At 35.6% G+C, this 19,286-nt stretch overlaps 1 protein-coding gene across 1 annotated transcript; it reads left to right on the top strand.

The window, feature by feature from the left end:
- The first annotated feature begins 155 nt into the window (after nucleotides 1-155).
- On the top strand, nucleotides 156-7,448 carry LOC114461802 (UPF0462 protein C4orf33 homolog). Its single transcript, XM_028444197.1, has 6 exons — nucleotides 156-316; nucleotides 397-590; nucleotides 2,954-3,014; nucleotides 4,079-4,130; nucleotides 4,209-4,408; nucleotides 6,571-7,448. The coding sequence occupies exons 1-6, from the start codon at nucleotides 252-254 to the stop codon at nucleotides 6,665-6,667; spliced, it is 669 nt and encodes a 222-aa protein (XP_028299998.1). The 5' UTR covers nucleotides 156-251; the 3' UTR covers nucleotides 6,668-7,448.
- Nucleotides 7,449-19,286: the final 11,838 nt, after the last annotated feature.

Here is a 19,286-nt window from a genome sequence, read left to right as displayed (position 1 = left end):
TTTTGTTTACGTTATCTAATATTTCTCAAAATTATGCTGTGATTTTTTATTTTCATATGTTAATAAATAAGTCACTTATTTATTACCCACACTGTCAGATGTTGTAATCTTTATTTCGGGTCTGCCTAAATCTCAAAGTTCAACTCCATGTAAGTTCTTTTTTTTTTAATCAAGATATGTTATCAGTTGTATTATAACAGGTTCCAAAGCACAATTGTATTGCTTGCTGCGGTGTCAAAGCTCTTGAAAACATGGGGGTATCTGTTGGGCTCCAGTTATTTGTATTTTTCTATCTTCTACAATGCTGCCTTTCTCTGTATGTTTGCACCATATTTATGGTCTTTATTTGAACACACTTTAAAGACTCATTCTGTGTGTGTATGTGTTTTCCTTCAGTCCTTTCAAGCAAATGGAGTTTGGTATCCACTACACCTGGGACAGCAACCCTGTGGATCATGACCCCATCAGGATCTCCTTCTCTCCAGGGAATGGAGGGTTGACCATGAAGGTGTCTGGTCCATTCTTCAATGACCCAGCAAGTCCCCCAGGCCCCCCCGGACATGCTTTCCCTGGACTGTGGGAGTATGAAGGTGTGTAGAAGGGTCCAGCAATTATCTCCATAGAATGAAATTTAATTCATAAAACCATGATTATAGTTTATATGTAATATACTGTAGATGTGAAATGTAATGTATTGTTCATGGTTTGAATGTGCCCGTGTCTGTTTTTTTTGAGAATGCACTAGAACGCATTCTTTTAATATTTGATACAGTAATGAAATAATAAAAATGTTGGATTTTGTCATCAAATTAAGTAGAATCTGCGTTAGAACAGTATCTTAGATTTAAGTCTGATCTGATTTCCATCCTGTAAATTAATAGAGATGAATTAAGATTTATTAAAGAAATTCTTTGGAAGATCCTTATGTAAAACTTTTTTTTTTTTGATAAAATATAAATATACCAAGAGCACTAAGGGATATTTGCAGTAATCTGGATCAGTGTTCCTGATCAAGGATCAATTACATTTTAAAGGCTTCTATTAATGATAATACAGTCAGTCCAAATGTATGGGCATTGGACACACCCATTTTTTAATTATTGTAATTTTTTTTAAATCACGATAAATTGCACAATTTGGATCTGATTTGGATCAAACTCAGTGGGATAACTGAGGAATCAACCCGACATAACTCAGTAAAATCTCATCAAGATCAGCCTGTTACGAACCAAAATACGAAATTTCGAATATTTTGATATTTGGATTTTTGAAACTGATCCAGGATCAGTGTATCGATCCGAAACCCCTCCAAAAGTTGATGGAATCTTCCATGGTGTAAAGTATAATATTGGTTAAAATTTTGTCAAAATCTGTCACGATATATTTTCGAGAATTATGTGAAGCAGGAGAAATATGTTTGTAATAATAGTGTTCTTTGTTAAATGTTGTATATAAAAGAAAAGTATATATTTGTTTTGCATGATTTGTACTTTGTTGAATGCTTGCATTGGTTTTTATGTGTATTATTTGAGAAAGGTAATATAAGCGTTTTTGCTTCTGCCAGTTTCAGTCTTGTCATATTTTTTAAAATTGTGATTTATGTTTAAATATATTTATTTTTTTATTATTTTATTAGCAAACAGATAACTGAAACTGTAATCATTTTTGCATAATTCTGCTAAAAAATACAACAAAGATTCTTAATCTCAATGAGATTTTCCTGGTTAAATAAAGGTTAAAAAATAGAAACATTTAAAAAAAAAAAAAATAAGCGCTGGTGAAAATATGACATTCTTGGCCAGGGATTTTATAATTTTTTTTTTTAAGAAAATGTGTTTTCTTTCAATATGAAACATTGGATTTTTAAATATAAATTTCCAGTCCTGTTGGCTTCATAACCTAATTATTTATTTGTTTGTCATGCTTTTTTTTTTCCTTTTAGATTTTATTTATTTATTTATTTATTTATTTATTTATTTATTTATTTATTTATTTATTTATTTATTTATTTATTTGACAAGGACAATGCAGTCAGACATAGTTACAGCAAAAGATGCAACTGATGCAATGCATACAGTGTATAGCTAATATATTTCAAGTATTTATCAGTTAATCAATTGTTTTGAGTAATGTATCATAATTAATTACGAATCCATTAATGTTCTTTTAATAAATGCCAGGAAGTAAATGGTCATGTTTTCTGTGAGTAGTTTGAATGTTCTCACCTTTGGTTTGGCTTTTATAACCGCATTATTTGCAATAATTGTGCTGTTATTTTATTGAGTGTTAAGCTGTGCTCTGAAACGTTCAAAGGCCCCATTTATGGCTCTTCTGTTGTCAATAACACTATATTGTTATTGTGCATATTTTGTGTTTATCGTCCTGTCCCCAGCTGTTGTACAGTTGTTTAACTATCACCTTGGTTGAGTAATTCACTTTAATGTAATTTTATGGCTTTGTTTTTTTTAATAGGTGAAATAAAATTGTGAAATCAGTCCAAATTGGTTACAGAGACGAGCTCTGTTTATGAGACTATTACAGTTGCTGCATTATCATTATTACAGTGACACAGCAATTAAACCTTGTAAAGAGGTTGAGTAATAATAGTGCATTCTAATTGACCTAAAGTAAGTTCGATTTCCAGTTAATGAGCCCCACATATTTGGCCTCATTAATGTTACTTAATAGATTGGAAACCGTCCCCATTATAGTCTAGGTGGATAATAAGTGCTGTGCTAGGTTGGCGGCTTTGCTGTTCCTATCAAATCTAAATGTTCGTCTATTCGTTATTTCTGCATAATTGTGGAAGTGGAATTTAAACTAAATGAGTCAGATGATTTAATTAGTGTCCCTTTTAGAAATCGCTGCAAATAAGGTTAATAACCCAATTTCAAGGGTTTATTATTGTAGAATTAAAGGTGAAATCTTAATCTTTTCACTCATCTCTCATCAGTGGTGGAGTCTTTCTTCCTGGATAGTACGACAGAAAATTACCTGGAGGTGGAGCTTTGTCCGTAAGTGCACAGATAAGCTTTTTATTCCTCTTAAGGCACACGTGTCAAACTCATGGCCTGGGGGCCAAATCGGGCCCTTTGGAGCATCCAATTTGGCCCCGCAGGAGAAAGTAATAATGACAGAGAAAACATGAATCATTGTGTGAATGAAACAACAATATTCCCGGTGTCACGGACTGAGTTTACCTCATACTGAGATCGATTATGAGCATGCGCACTACCGTAAAAAGAATTTTTGCTCGTTCCGCCATGCTGAGTGAGTGACAATCTCAGTCAACAACTTGAGTGTCTCCTGCAGCAATCTCAATACGAATAGGAGTAGTTTATTTTCCAAAAAAAAACATGATTATAATATACATTGCAATAAATACCAGTTAACCTAATGTAACTTTACAATAATAAGCTGTTGACTTCATATAAATTAGCAATCTGATCATGACAATCATTTTTTAAAAAAAAAAATTTTTTTATCGTTGGTTGACTGATGTGATGTTTTAAGCATTTTTAAAAAATCAGTACAGCAATCTCTGTATGACATTGCGCATGGCAATTCCAGCACTGGTACATCTCAGTATGTAGCAGTCACGTACTGAGATTGTAGAATAATCTCAGTATAGGTAAACTCAGTCCGCGATACCGGTGCTTATATCACATAATGGCAATCATTTTTAATTAAAATATTGAAAAAAAACCCCCACAAAAATCTTTCAAAATCCTTCAATTTTCCTCAAATAATTCCACAATATTTTCCTTAATTAAATAGAAATTGGTCACAAAATCTAGGAAATTTAAAATGAAGACTGATATCTGTCAATTATTGCTTGGATATTGTCAGTTTCTTACATGTTTTGTATTTCATGTATATGTAGAAGTGCAAACTAGGGCACAATAATGTTGAAATTACTTGTTTTCCATATAAAAAAAAATCTGTGGCCCACTTGGGATCAAACTGCTCCGTATTTGGCCCCTGAACTAAAATGAGTTTGACACCCCCGTCTTTAGGTCTAATTTGTATTTACAACAGGTCACTGCGATGAATCATTTTCTGTGTGCTTTCATTGTAGACATGGGCAGCATCTGATATTGTTACTATCAGGGGTTGGACAAGCATTTGTGGTAGGATGACATAGAGAGAATCAAGGATTTTTTTAAAATGATGACCAACTACTGATTATTTGTTTAATTCCTCCCCAGCAACAACTGCCAATGGTATTCACCTCCACAGTTAAAGGAGAAACATGGGTGGGTGAGGCCCTGATCCCCTGGTCCTACTTCCCTCCCAACGTGAACAAGATGAACTCCTACGCCATTCATGGCTCAGGCCAGCAGCGAACCTATGAGGCTCTTTACCCAATCCCCAAGGAAGAGATAGTGGAAGGACAAACAGCCAACTTGTAAGTATATCAGCACATAAAGGACATCTTCATCAGTCTGCTCATAGGCGGAGTCTGAGATTCTTGTCAGGGTGAGCAAAATAAATAATAGAACTAAATATATAGACCTTCTCAAGATTCGCACCAACCATAATGTGTGTAACATATACAACAATGCAAAAATGATTAGTAACATAATTAATTATGTTAACTCCAAATATTTGCGTTGATGCGTCATTTGATGTTGTAAATTCTTGATAAAATCAGGCCGGTGACAGCTTTCACTACCGTACATGAACTGCAGTACCATACATGAACTGATGGGTGCAGTGTCGCATCACCATTTGCATTGTGAAGAAAAATTGTGCAACAGAAGAAGAACCAACCTAAAGTCTCAAAAGTGTGGGACCATTTCACAAATAACTTATACTAGTATTTTTAAAAGAACAAAAAAATAATTCATATATATTTTGTACAGTCCCTGCATTTTATGGCAATGCAAATATTTGTATATTATTTACATTATATTAAGACTTTTTTTTTTTTTCCAATGAATTTGGGAATACCGTAAATGAAAACTTTTGACCACTAGGGGGGACCAATGCTCCCCCTGGCCCCCCACAAACTCGGCGTATGCATCAGCCTTAGTTTTTGTTTAACATTTTACCCTTGGGGTCAATCTGACCCCAGGGATATTTGCATTCAGAATATGATTTTCACAAAATTGTTAACCATATTTTTGTGTCAGGCACTTTGTTTATTTGTTGAATACATAAATAACCCCTTGATAATGGAACCTTGACCTGTTCTCTAGCGCCACCATCAGGCCAAGCTTTTAATAGTTTTCATCCAAATCATCTCAAAGTTACTGACAACATTGAGTTAGTGTATCTTGAAAACCTTTCATTCAAATATTTTCTAATTTGGGGGGCACATTCATGACCCCCCTTTCCTCTAATAAACATTTATTTACTACTTACAGATGAAAATGCCTCAAAACAATCCTGTCTCAGACACATTCGGGATGTAACGTCAAACATGACAAGTTTTACACAGCTAAAACAGCCTAGGGTCAAACTGACCCAGAGGTACATCAATGCATGCGATATGCGTTCTGCACATTAAAAAAATATCATCATGATAATTTTATGCTTATTGAATTGTACCCATCAAATTAGAAAAGGTCATGAAATATGAAGCAAAAAAATTGAATAAAGTCAACTATTATTTTTTGAATAATAAACATTGAATGAGGTCAAATTGACCCCAAGGATAATAGGAGGGTTTGATTTCTGAAACTTAGAAAACTATTGATGTGTTGCATCATCCAAATCTTGACTGAGTTCTAGTCCGTTCCTCAAAGGGTCTCAGGATTTTAGAAGCTAAATAGGAGCTCTGGCAGTTATTATTGAGGGTGTACAGACCTGATGTTGATATCAAGTATCAGATTATATTGGCCTGGATCTAAAATCTCCTATGTATACACAAGCATGTGGACAATTAAGCGCAATGTCACAGGAAATAGAGTGTGATATTGCTTTTATACAACAGCTCTACAAGTGTGTTTTATTGAAAGTGTCTATTTGTATGGTTGCCGTAGGGACAACCCCCAGTGCTATTGGCTATTGGTTGCTTACCGAAGTACAAGTACGTAGCGTCTTAGGTTTAGGGTTAGGTTATAACCCAATAGCGCTACAATTTTTAGGGTTAGCGTTATGGTTAGGTTTAGTCTTCATCACGTGACCTAAACTGGCTAACTGGGGTGCTGCGTAAGGATAGAATATCGGTATATTGATACGGCAACCGTACAAATAGCCACTGCCTATTTTATTGGCCAAGAAATTATGATTTCTTTATTTCATCTTTTATTTGGCTCGGCCAAAACAAATAGCTCCACAACTGGAAGGGAGACAAGGCTGTTGCCAGGCAACACATAAACACTTCCTAACTGACAATTGACTAATTTCCATTAATACAAATTGCTGCATTTGTGTTATTTTATTTGTAAGATTTGACTTTAAACAGAAATTAAAGCTAAACTGCAGAGGGTGGCAAGAGCTGAGTATTCTCAATAGCTTCTTGTAGCGGACAGCAAGACTCGAACCAAGCCAGTGAAGATGAACCGAGTGTGTATTTACAAATGTGTGTGATTTCTCTCTGCTTTCTTCTTTTTTTTTTTCAAGTCATCGTTTGGAGTATTTCAAAGACTTCCAGCTGCAGAGCATCATGGGAGAAGACTGGGTCCAGCCAGAATCTGCTCTGTGGAGAGGAAAGCCCTGAGCTCTTTTAAAAACACTTTTCTCCTCACTTTATTTCTCTCTCTGTCAGAAGCGACAGGATGCAATAAACATTCTCTGACACGTAACAAGAGGCAATCAATTTCTATTTGTTAATAGTGTCAAAACACATGACAAGGACTGCGTTATGGGCCTGTCGGAGAGCGTTAGGCTTCACACACGTCTGTGCAGAGCACGCACACACACACAGTCACTAGATATTTGGCTTCACCTTAAATGTTTTAGCAGAGTGTGACCTGCAGGCTGTGCTTACTGGTAGGAATTCCTCATTTTGACATTCAGCTTTTCAGCAAACTGTGCATTTCAGTCCCTGATTCTTCTCCACTCACAGAGTAACACAAGTTAATACTAGGGGTGTGCATGGCCACGAATACAATACCATTCACAATGTGATATATCCCAATATTAAACAATACAATATCCATCGCAATATCAATGATATAGAAAAACAAAATAAATTATCGATTTAAAAAAATCGATTTGGACATCTTTGGGATCGATACGATAATTGTGCAGTGAAATATCGCGATATATCGCCAAATTGATTTTTTTTTTCTTACACCCTTAGTTAATACACACTACACATTTGGGAAGGAAATAATCCAACTCTAATATCTGTTAAAACATACATGAACAACTGACGGCCCTCAGCCTAATTTTATGCGCCCCCCAAACTGAATGTACAAAATGACTGAAAAATACACAAAACAAAAAACAAGAATACATTAAAAAAAAATAGAAAGAATTGCAACGTTGTATGAAAATACAGTAAAAGAAATAGAAAATACTCCAAAAACACACAAAACTGCTCCAAAAATGAACAAAACGACTACAGTAATACACAAAACACTCCAAATAACACAAAACGACAACGAAAAAAACGCAAAATGACTCAATGAATTTATTGAAATTAAAGAAAATGCCAAAAAAAAGTACACAAAAGACAAGAAAAACACATATAATGACTCCGCAAACCCATATTTCTAACAAACAGCAAAACGAATTCACAACATGACTCCAAAAAGCACACATTTTACAGGTAAAATACACAAAAGGACAACAGAAATGTACACCATGCCTCATCATGAGCAAGACAACAACAAACGTACACAGAATGACAGAAAAACACACAATTCTATAAAATCTCTTTGTTCTTTGTGTTAATGCTCAGATTGGTCATTATTCTAAATACAGACATGATAATGTGGCCCTACAATCAAACAAACATTTTTGTGGCCCCCACTGTCATAGAAGTTGCCTGCCTCTGTGTTAAAACCATGTCCTTCTGATTGTTCCATCTTGAGAATAAAGTACTTTCTATAATTACATTATATTGTGTTTAGTTTTTGTTATTCTCTCCTAATCCCAGTGTGATGTCTGCATATTAAGGTAAAATCCAACACATGGAGCATCAAGCTTGACATGTTTATCGAACTGTTGAATTACATTTTTCACAAAGGTTTAACTTTAGCTTCTATAACAGATTCTGATTCTGTTAAGTTCTTCAATTCTTTAAAAATCAAAATCGATTTGAACATTCTTTGGATCGATATGATAATCACACAGTGAAATATTGCGATTATCATGGAATCTATTTTTTCTTTCACCCTTAGTTAATGCACACTAGACATAATCAATCTGTAATATCTGTTAAAACATACATGGGCAACTGGAGACCCCCAAAGTAAAGGTACAAAGTGACAGAAAACACAAAACAAAAGCAAGAATACATTAAATAATAGAAAGAATTACAATGTTGCAATTAAAAATATAGTAAAAGACAAGAAAAGAAATTGAAAATACTCCAAAAACATACAAAAAAGCACAAAACAACAACAAAAATACACAAAATGACTGAAGAAAATTGAGAAAAAGTACACAAAAGACAAGAAAAACATTAATAACACAGTTCTAACAACATAAATACACAAATATTACTCCAAAAAGCATAAAAATGGCAACACAAATACACAATATGACTCCAAAAAACATACAGTTTACAGGAAAAATACACAAAAGGACAACACAAATACACAATATGCCTCATAACGAGCAAGACAGCAACAAATTAACACAGAACGATGGAAAAACACACAATTAATATAAAAACTAAATGCTAACATGAATGTTGATAATGTGCTGTGATAGAAGTTTTTCTATAATTACATTATTTGTTTTTGTTATTCTCCTAATCGCGGTGTGATGTCTGTATTATAAGGTAAAATCCAAACAGATGGAGCATCAAGCTTTTGGCTGTTTTGCTTAGAGTTAGGTGTGAAAACGTGTCTTATTTGGACAGCAACCAGAAGCAACAGCTTAAATTGGTTGCTTTCTTGCGCTCCTCAGTTGTTGTGCAAACACCACCAGAGATGGTATCGATCCTCGCACCAAACTAGCAGCAGCTAAAGCTGCTAATACCCAAAGAGATGTAGAGGAGTGCTTTTGTCACGTTCTTGCTCAAAGGCAAGTTCACCTCTCAGATCTTTAGATCACATACTCATGCAAATGATGATTGGAGCGGTTACACACTTGACGACTTCTCCCCATGACCCCTTTGTAAGTTTCATTTTACTCTCTGTACAACTCCCCACAGAGCTTGCAATTTTTTATTTATTTATTTTATCACAGGGTCCTTTCATACGACTGAAACGCAAACGGCTGCCTCTGGCTGGGGAAGCAGGAGGCTGATTGATTTTCATGTTGGCTGTGTTGCTCCTCTCTGTGGCAGCCCCAAAAGCCCATATTGAGCCCTATCCATTTTAATTGGCATTCTTTGCCTTTGAAATGGGTGCAGTGATTAGGCCTGGAGAGCTACAGCTTAAGTCCTGTTCTGATCATCACCTGTGGTGCCTCGCTGCAAAAAAAAAAAGAATAAATAAATAAAAATCACATGCATATTTAGACACAAATGGTAGTCTCGTTCTAATCCAGCCAGCTTCAAAAAAAAAAAAAACACATTTACAAAAATAAACCACAATCCTCAACCTGCTTTGATAATAAAGTCACACACACACAAACACACAGGTGGTATTGCACAGCCATGTTTGTATGTGTCCCCCCACCAGTGGTGAAAGTAATGGATTACAAATACTCACTTTACTGTAATTGAGTTGCTTTTATGGGTACTTGTACTTTTTTGAGTATATTTCTAAATCATTCATTTTACTTGTACTTAAGTACATTAGATAATGACATTCCGCTGTCATTATCTGTCATCAGCATGAATAAGGTGTCATTAAGGCTGTCATTAAGGGTCTTTTGGTAAATTATGACACCTTTGGAGCTATGTTGGCATTTTTTGAGTTAGGTGGAGGGATCTAGTGGGGTTGGGTAACAAACGATACTTAATTACAGCCTTCCTGATGCCGTATTCATGCTATTGACAGGTGTCATGTCATAATAATGACGTAATGTCAGCCTTATGTATAAAACTTCAAGTAAAGTGTTACCGTACATTTTAAAAGAAGTAAAGTCATTTTTTTTAAAGTAACAACCATTAATGAGTAAATTATTTTTATTTTTGTTTTAAAATGATCAACGCCAGACATTGTGAAACTACAAAAAATGAAATGACCAAACAACAATTAAATGCATCACACCATAGCCGACCAATCAGATTAAACGTAACGCCAAAACAGCATTGAATGACGGTTATTTTATCAATTTTAGAGTTGATAAATTTAGCTATATTTAGAGTCTGAAAATACATTGGTGTAATTTAATTTAAAAAATAACTGTACAATTTGATGACAAACCAAAATTTGAAAAATGAGAGAAAAATATCCAAAATGGCAACAAAACCACACAAAAATGACTCCTAAAACACAAGATGATAGAAAAACATTCAAAATGATGACAAAAAACACAAAACAAAAAAAATGATAGGACACAAATGACTCCTAAAATACAAAAACGACAAGAAAAGAGAAAAATATCCAAAATGGCAACAACAGCATACAAAGATGTCAACAAAAATACACAAAACGACAAATATGAAGAACAGCAAAAACACAGAAAATAAAAAAACTTACAAAATAGGAGAAAAATGAAAAAATAACAACCAAAACACTCAAAATGACAACAGAAATACACGAAACAACACAATGGAAGACAACAGAAACTCCAAGATGATTCCAAAAACACACAATAGACAAAAATCTATAAAAAATTATTTTACTTTTGGAAAAGGTTTTATTTTATACAGATGCCTTTGTGGAATATAAATTTTAATTTTGCAACATTTGGTCTCTTCCTTTTTAAGTTTAGGTAGTGGCTATTTGTACGGTTGCCGTATCAATATATCGACATTTTATCCATACGCAGCACCCCTCATTGGCCAGTTTAGGTCACGTGATAGGTCAGTCATTGGCCAGTTTAACTGTAAACCTAACCCTAATTCTAAAAATTGTTGCGATATAGGATTATAACCTAACCCTAAGACGCTACGTACATCTACTTCGGTAAACATACCAATAGCACCGGGGTTTGTCCGTACGGTAACCGTACAAATAGAGTTTATACATGAGATGTTTTCTGTATGCAAGGGAACCGTGGCAAGATTTATTACCGCAAATAAACGTGGGGGGGTGAAAGTAACTACAGTATTAACTTTTACTTGAGTACTACTCAATTAAGCTTGAGTATTTTATGATGTACTTTTACTTGAGTACAATTTCAATCGAGTAACAGTCCTTCTACTTGAGTAGGATATATCAGTACTCTTTACACCTCTGGTCCCCGCCAAAAAAACCCAGTTCTGACTAATTAGTGGGAATAGATGAGAGGAGAAAAAGGTGAACGCCTTTGCTTTCCACACAACGTCCCAATAGACAACTAGACATAAAAAATGACTTATTCCTCCTCAGAAAGAGGAGCCAAGCCAGCTTTAAAACATTCAACAGCAGCTTATGGCTGATTCTTTGTGTCAGAAACTTTGTGGTGATCACCCCGCACCAAGTTCTCTTTTCATTTTTTTTCATTGGAGAGATGTGGGTCTCTTGTATCCTCAAGTTTGAAGGAGCGTTTGAGGGTATGAACGAGGATAAAGTTGTGATGAAAAATAGAAAGCGCGGAATAAAGGATTGATCTCTGAATATGAAACGAACGAAAAAAAGATTGAGAAAGTGGGAAAAGTGTAATGACTTTGCCTAGTTTCTGTGATAGAGGCCTCAAATGAAAGATTCATACTGGAGCTAATAAGAAGCTGGAACAATTCGTAGACGAGTAATGCCAAAAACCGTGTCGGATTGTTCTGAGAAACAGGAATTATCAACACAATGCTGTGCACGCTCTCTGGCGGCCATTCAATCCCCCCCTCCCCAGTGCACAATGAAAGGCAAACTTCAATCAGTTTATTAGCAACTTTATCCAAAAACTTCCATTGTGTGGCCACTCTGGTGAATGTAAATACGTTAACACAGTGAATGTCAATTGCAGCCGAGAGACAACAAGAGAAGGGATATTAGTCTTCACAGCTTTCACATTTATGAGAGAAATGAGAGGAAAAATGCTTGACAATGGCCACAGTTACATGACGTTTTTTAATTCAGAAGTAATTATTCGGAATTAAAGTGTTCTGCTTCGTGTTTACATGGAAACAGTAATTCCTAATTGAGGTTTACATGGAAAACAGGTTTATTCGGCTTTAGTTAATTCCACTTCAGGTCTGGGGGTTGGAAAGGGTTCTGATTGGACAGAGAGCGAACTAGGTGTGTGACGATATCTTGATATGCATTATTACACTATAATGGTCTCACTGGTAAGAAAGATCCTATTTTTTGTTTACAGAAAGCACTAATGGAGATGCTTATTCATTTACATTGATATGTTAACACTTATTTACAGAAATGTTGCACTAAAATAGTGTCACTGTTCATAGGACACTTTTTCAATTTATTGTCTTTCAGAGATATGAAATAAAAAATGTATTTTTTCTTGTTATGTCATAGATTATTGGAGATAATTGTTTTTTTTTTTTTTTTTTTTTTTTTTTTTATTGGAGATAATTGTTATTGCGAGCTGTGTATCGCGTATCGTATCGTAAGGTAACCCAGAAGTTCCCACCCCTAGAGCGAATGTGACGTATCTATTGGGAAACACACAACAAACCTTTTGTTTTCGGCGACAACATACGACCACATAATAACTATTTTTGTTTTGATAGTAGTTTTAAAGCAGCAGCTGGACAATAACACACTGTTTCACTTTGGTAAGCTGAGCATGAGAAAGGAGATAGGAACCAATCACTGGTAAATAAAAGCCATTAAAATTCTGAAATAATTCATCTCTCCCTGGTAAAGATAGTAGCTCTGTCAACAGGTACAATGATAAACTTGGTGATATTACAGTCTGTGCATGCAGTACGGGAACGCATTTACTCCGTCTACAAAATGTTTCTGGATCTTTCCGGGTTTTAGTATCACCCGTCCTGGTGCAAGGCTTGATTTCCCCGATGAAGCCTGTTTCATTTACCGATGTCCGTGTGAATGTCCAGATGTTTCCATCCATCCACTCTTTTCATTATGTCCACATCTTCTAAGGCTCTTATTAAATAAATAGTCTGGGCGGCCATCTTGGATTTATCGTCACCAGTGCGTCATTGCAACAAGTCAAGCATGAGCAAAACGACTGGAATTAATTTAAAGCGGAATTAAGCGTTTACCAGATTGAGAAATTATTTAATTCAGAATCAAAATTAGAATATACCAGCCACCTAATTCGGATTTGAGATTAATTCTGAATTACCATTTTTATTTGGAAATAAATGTTTACAAGGTCAATTTAAAGAGGATTTGACTTTTATTCTAAATTACAGCTTTCATGTAAATGCGGCCATTGATTCTGCTGCTGTGAGCTGTTTCATAGTCAAAGTAAAATGGAACAGGAAAACCACGACTGAAACCAAACAACGAATTTAAAGAGGATCTACAACATCAAAGACAGGGCAGTATAGATCTGTGACAAAAGATCTATACTGCCTAATATACTGCCTACAACCTATTACTCCAGTTTTAAAGTGTTTTTTCTCTTAGTCAGCCTCAGAATACACTTTAAATTTCTGCTACTAGCATATAAATCCATATATAAAGGGGGATTCTAATCATATTATTGTTGATTTAATGTTTTTACTGCTGATTTTAAATGTTTCACTGCTGATTTTAATGTTTTTATAATTTTTAAACCATTAAAAGTTTTGTGTTGCACTTTTTAATCACGTGAAGCACATTTAATTGCCTTTTGTATGAAATGGGTTATAGAAATACAGTACATTTGCCTCGTCTTCCAATGGTTTTTGCATAATGGAAATGTCTTTTAGTGTTTTCCTAACTGCTAGGATGTTCAATTTAAATTAGATAAGCAAGATAAAAGACAAATTTGCTAATGATTCACCAGAATGGATTAGGAAATATTAAAAGTGATACGTAACCCATTACATGAATGCACTTTAGACGATCGGCATAAAGCTGAATAATAAAACTACGTCATTCATTCAAACAATCAGTGTTTGCATATCAGGATAAGTCTTTTTTTTTCAGCTCCCATAGAAGGTTTATTGTGAAATAACAATTTTATCTGACATCTTAGTGCTTTGTTACATGTCATCCAGTTCCTTTGAGGTTATGATGTTAGTTCTAAGAATATCAGGGACATTACGGTGCATTTTGACATTCTACTCATCATGGATGTGCTCATCAACTTTTTTTTATTCCCCGTCAAACTTTTCAGAACAAAAGCCCTGGATATGAGCTGTAAACCATGTCTCACATCTCTGTTTAAATCACGACAGAAAACATGTCATGTTTATATGGAAAACCATGGATTGCCGTTTTGTTTTTATAGTCCAATATTTCACTCACTAATGATACTCTTAGCACTTTTGATAATTTCTTATGTCCATGCGTCTAAGTGTCCTTATGCAAAATATTAAACCCTAAGTTGTTCCTAATGGAGTATTAGTGCCTTTAATGGCAGCTTTGTCACCATGATGGGAGGATGTGTGTGAATCGGTGAATGTGGCTGAATATGTAAAGCACTTTGGGACTACTTAGGTGGTGATAAAAGCTTTATATAAATTAATTTGATTCATTATTTACCATTGAAGTATTCCATGGTCCCTGAGTATTAGCTCTTTTATTGCTATGGAGCATGGTTCGAACATTAAATTGTCAGAATGCACTGAGCAGCTTTTTTATTTCATATAGAGGAGCAAATGTGAGGCTTGAGCAGCAGTTGCTTTAATGCTATGTCATCAGTGTAGCTGGGTATTGTTATTATAGTTATTAGAAACGGTTGTCTCAATGAGAGTTTTGTGGTTGCTTGAATACAATACATCGTATTGATCCATCTTTACTGCAGATGGTTGATATTATCTGCCCTACCGATGATATTGGCCAATGTTTGTCATAAAATGTAACAATGTGGTGCAAAGGTCGTTTTTTTTCATAAATATTGAGAAAACTAGATGTGTTGCTCTGCCTTAAGCTTTGTGTTCCTTAAAGGAGCATAGGGCAGGATTTGTGAAAAAATAACATTTGAAGTCTTTTAATGCTAATGGGTGATGAAGCACCCAAGACCAAAGAGAATGAGCCCACACACATTTCTATCTATTGCCTTGTGATACATTTTATACTGCTTTTCTGGGCGTGAATTTCCCACACAGTTCTGCAGACCTGATGTCAAATGCGTACCAGACATGTCCTCTTTACACGCCGGATTTTACAAACTCATCAAATTGTCCTGGTCTCCCAGGGACCCTGAACTAGGGGAACACGTTAAATTAAATGACCGTAGCTCCGCTAATATTTGCTCTATTTGAGGAATTCCACCAGTTTCCTGAAGCTAACAGGGTGTCATTACGGTTATTTTACTCAAATGTAACGTAATTATTAAAGATGCCGCTTTGTTTTGACAAAATCGTCACACACTAGGAAAAGAGAAGAGAGATTAAAGTTTAATATGAATTGAAAGAGACCAAATAACGGTGGATTTAATTAAAAAAAACATCAGCATGAAGATCTTCCTGAATGATAAAACCTCCATGGAGGTTCAAAGAGAGATTTAAAAATGAGTCACTGGGAGAAACTTGGAATATAGAAAGTTAAGGTAAAGTTTCCATCATCTGGTCTTCACCTCATCACCTCCCGTCTCCACAGACAACAGACAGAATAAATCTCAGAGTCAGCATGGGACCATGGGGTTGAAACTTTCACAGTTATTTACAGTATTGGTGTATATTTCATGATTATTTACTGTCCTGTAAGCTTTGAATTTTTGTTTTGTTTTTCACTTTTTTTTTTTCTTCATTTCTAAGAGGATATGTTTCTCAATGTTTCAATAATAGATTTTAAGAAGGTATACATGAAATTATTCAAGGACAGATTGTTATAATGTAATCAAGGTGATTGACTTCAGTCATTTTCTTCAAGTTTTTGTTATAAAGAGAGAAAGGGATTTTTAAACCTTATGGACAAAATCAACTTTTTTATCAAGGTATTTTTACAAGGTAATGTAGGTAGCGTATTTTGAGTATGCCGAGGTCGCCCCAATTTTTCCTCTTCTTTGGAAATCAAAATATGGTCACCTTATATAATGTGACCTAAAATTAGATTGGGGAGGAGGCCTGTGTATATATCGGTATCAGTTAATATCGGAAATGCAGTGTTGAACCATATCGGCATAGCGGATATAAATAAAAAGCTAATATCAAACATCTCTTATCTTTACTCAGAAGGACACAGTTGTGGATAGAACTGGGGCCAAGTCGGCAAACAAACAACCTGGACTTGAATGCATACTATAGTGTGCACGCCGTAGTGTTTGTGACTATGCACTGACATGATTACAGCTGAAGTCTGTCAGAGATGTATTCACGAGGGCTGATGACATGAAAGGTATTTGGAATGAAGGTGTGAGAGACAAAATGTACTAATAAGAACTAAATAACATCTGCTGCTCAAGAAACACTGCAGAGATTTATACATAAAGCTGACATTACGCCATCATTATCTGTTATTAGCATGAATAAGGTGTAATGAAGGCTGTCAATAGGTGTTATTCGCTAAATTATGACACCTTTGGAGCTATGTTGGCATTTTTTGCGTTAGGTGGAGGGATCTACTGGGGTTAGGTAAGGTTAGGGTAATGAACAACACTTAATGAAAGCCTCCATGACACCTTATTCATGCTAATGACAGGTGTCATGTCATAATAATAATAGTGTAATGTTAAAATTTGGGGTACTCAATTTATTTTCTTTAAATAAAAAAAAAAAATCTTATTAGCATCATATTGTATATAGTAAAAGTAATAATTTCTGAAAAAGTTGTACGTCTGCGTGCTCTGTGCTTTGTAATTAATCATTTTAATTAATAAAACCCCAGAAGACAAAATCTTGTCAGTCGTCCCCTCCAGCTCCAATCACAGGATTTAGAGAAAGGAGGGGTGAGTAGAGCCCGTGACGGATCCTCCTCATTGGCTGCCGCGATATATAGTGAAGCGCGAGCACGGTGCAAACTTCTTTTCAGTATTGGACTAACTTTGGACGACGCAAGTGGCTGTTTTCCTTCTAGACAGTTAATCTAATGTTCCATTTTCCTATATTTTGGGTGCATCCTTTTGCGTGGTGACGTGTTTTATCGGTAGTGCACGTTCAGCTCTCGTGCGCGATTTCGTGCACATCTGTGAGAGGAGGAGACTGGGAGGGATTATCAGAGTTGGGGACAGGATTTACAGTTTAAATTCAGCCACGCCCCTCTGTCATGGTTCAAAAATCAGGTAGTGCAGCTTTAATGTGTTATGTATGAAACTTCAAGTAAAGTGTGATGGGCGGGGCTTAATGCAACTACTAGGCCTAATACATCTAAAGTGTTTTCTTTAGATGCGAATTGCATTGAATGTAATTTATCACCATTGTTGGTATTTCACATTGTATTGTTACTGATTTTTAGTATGTTGTTTTTTTTTTTTTTTTGCCTTTTGTGTTTAGTACGTGTTGTGTATTTCTAGAAGTCCAAACAGACAGAAGCAATATGATGAACCTTGTATGATTATGAAATGGGGGTTGGATTAAATAAGACTTTCTTCTCCCCACTCCCTTTTGAGCAAACATATTATTGCAATTATAAGTGTACATGGATCGTATATATTATTATGAACATCTCTGTGGAGTTTCCTTGTACACAAAGAGTTCTTCTGTTCCTTTTGCTTTTTTTTGTTTTCTTGGCCCTGCTCGAAAGAAAACAAATAAATGAAATGAAATGAATGAATACCTAGTTTTATTATAGAATTTATTTGGGCTGCTTTTGCAATTTAGGTTGTTGCATATTCACTAATTCTTGTACTTGCACACATTGTTCATGTCCACGGGAAGACAAATTACAAACAGATACCATCATCTATTCCATGCAGACACAAAAAAGGCTTTCTATAAATCAGTGGCAAGAGCATTTGATAATCTGAGCTAATCATTTATTTTAATGATCTCACACCAACACACACACACACACACACACACACACACACACACACACACACACACACACACACACACACACACACACACACACACACACACACACACACACACACACACACACACACACACACACACACACACACAGCACATGTAAACATAAAGACAGGCACCAACTCTGTTTGTCACAAGAAGTTTGGGCGTCCATGTGTTATCACCGCCTAAACATTAGAACAAATGCTATCAGTGCGAAGGAGAAGAAACCAAAGCAAGCTTTCGTGCTTATCAACACAGAAAATAAATCACGGGTTTGCCTAATTGATTCCATTACATTCCCACCTGCCTCCCGACTCTCATTCATTTGCACGTTGTTTATCTCCATTTGAAGCTCGATGGATGAAAAAGGTGCTTATTGGATGTGAACCCTGCTGAGTCTCATGCGTTTTTAGAAACTCCATTAATTGCTTATTAGATGAGGTGTATAATTATTAGAGAGCATTTGTGTTAAACAGAGAAACGCAGCAAAGTCACGTCAAAAAAAGTTGGCTTGTTTAGGAAATTTTAAACTGTTGATGCTCCCGCAAGCAAACTGCATTGAAGATAATTTATGTGCTGCTTGATATTGCTGCTTGTAAGTGAGTTCACTAGCTCTTAATTGGGAAATAAATCACACTGTTGCCATAGCAACACACATGTAAAAAGCAACCGAGGCGAAATTAAAGTGCGCTGGTTGGGTATTGGTGTGCTGGGATGCTGGTGTGTCTCTGTATGTGGGCGTGCCACAGCGGGTTTGTCCACACGTGCATGTATGTGTGTGTGTGTTTTCACCCCCTCCAGCTCATTACCACTGAGGCTTTTTAACAGAACTCCTGCCATGTGCAGTGCACGGCATGCCGAGCCGCTCCATTAGGTCGCGTTGAGTGGTGTTGCTTTAACAAAAGACGCTGGGTGAGCTTGCTCATTTAAAACAGGGACAAATGTTTCACTCCGATGTCGCTAATTGGATGCAGTGAACAAAATAAGACCAATTTCGTCATTAGTTGTCAAAATCCACCCTGCATCTTCTTTCATTTTCTTCTAATTTTGAATTCCTTTTGTTTTTTTTCTCTTCTTCTTCTCCTACTGATATCTT

This window comes from Gouania willdenowi, chromosome 1 (genome assembly GCF_900634775.1).
Source record: "Gouania willdenowi chromosome 1, fGouWil2.1, whole genome shotgun sequence".
Lineage (NCBI taxonomy): Eukaryota > Metazoa > Chordata > Actinopteri > Blenniiformes > Gobiesocidae > Gouania > Gouania willdenowi.
The sequence above is the reverse complement of the archived record's forward strand: the minus strand, read 5'-3'. Positions and strand labels throughout refer to the sequence as shown.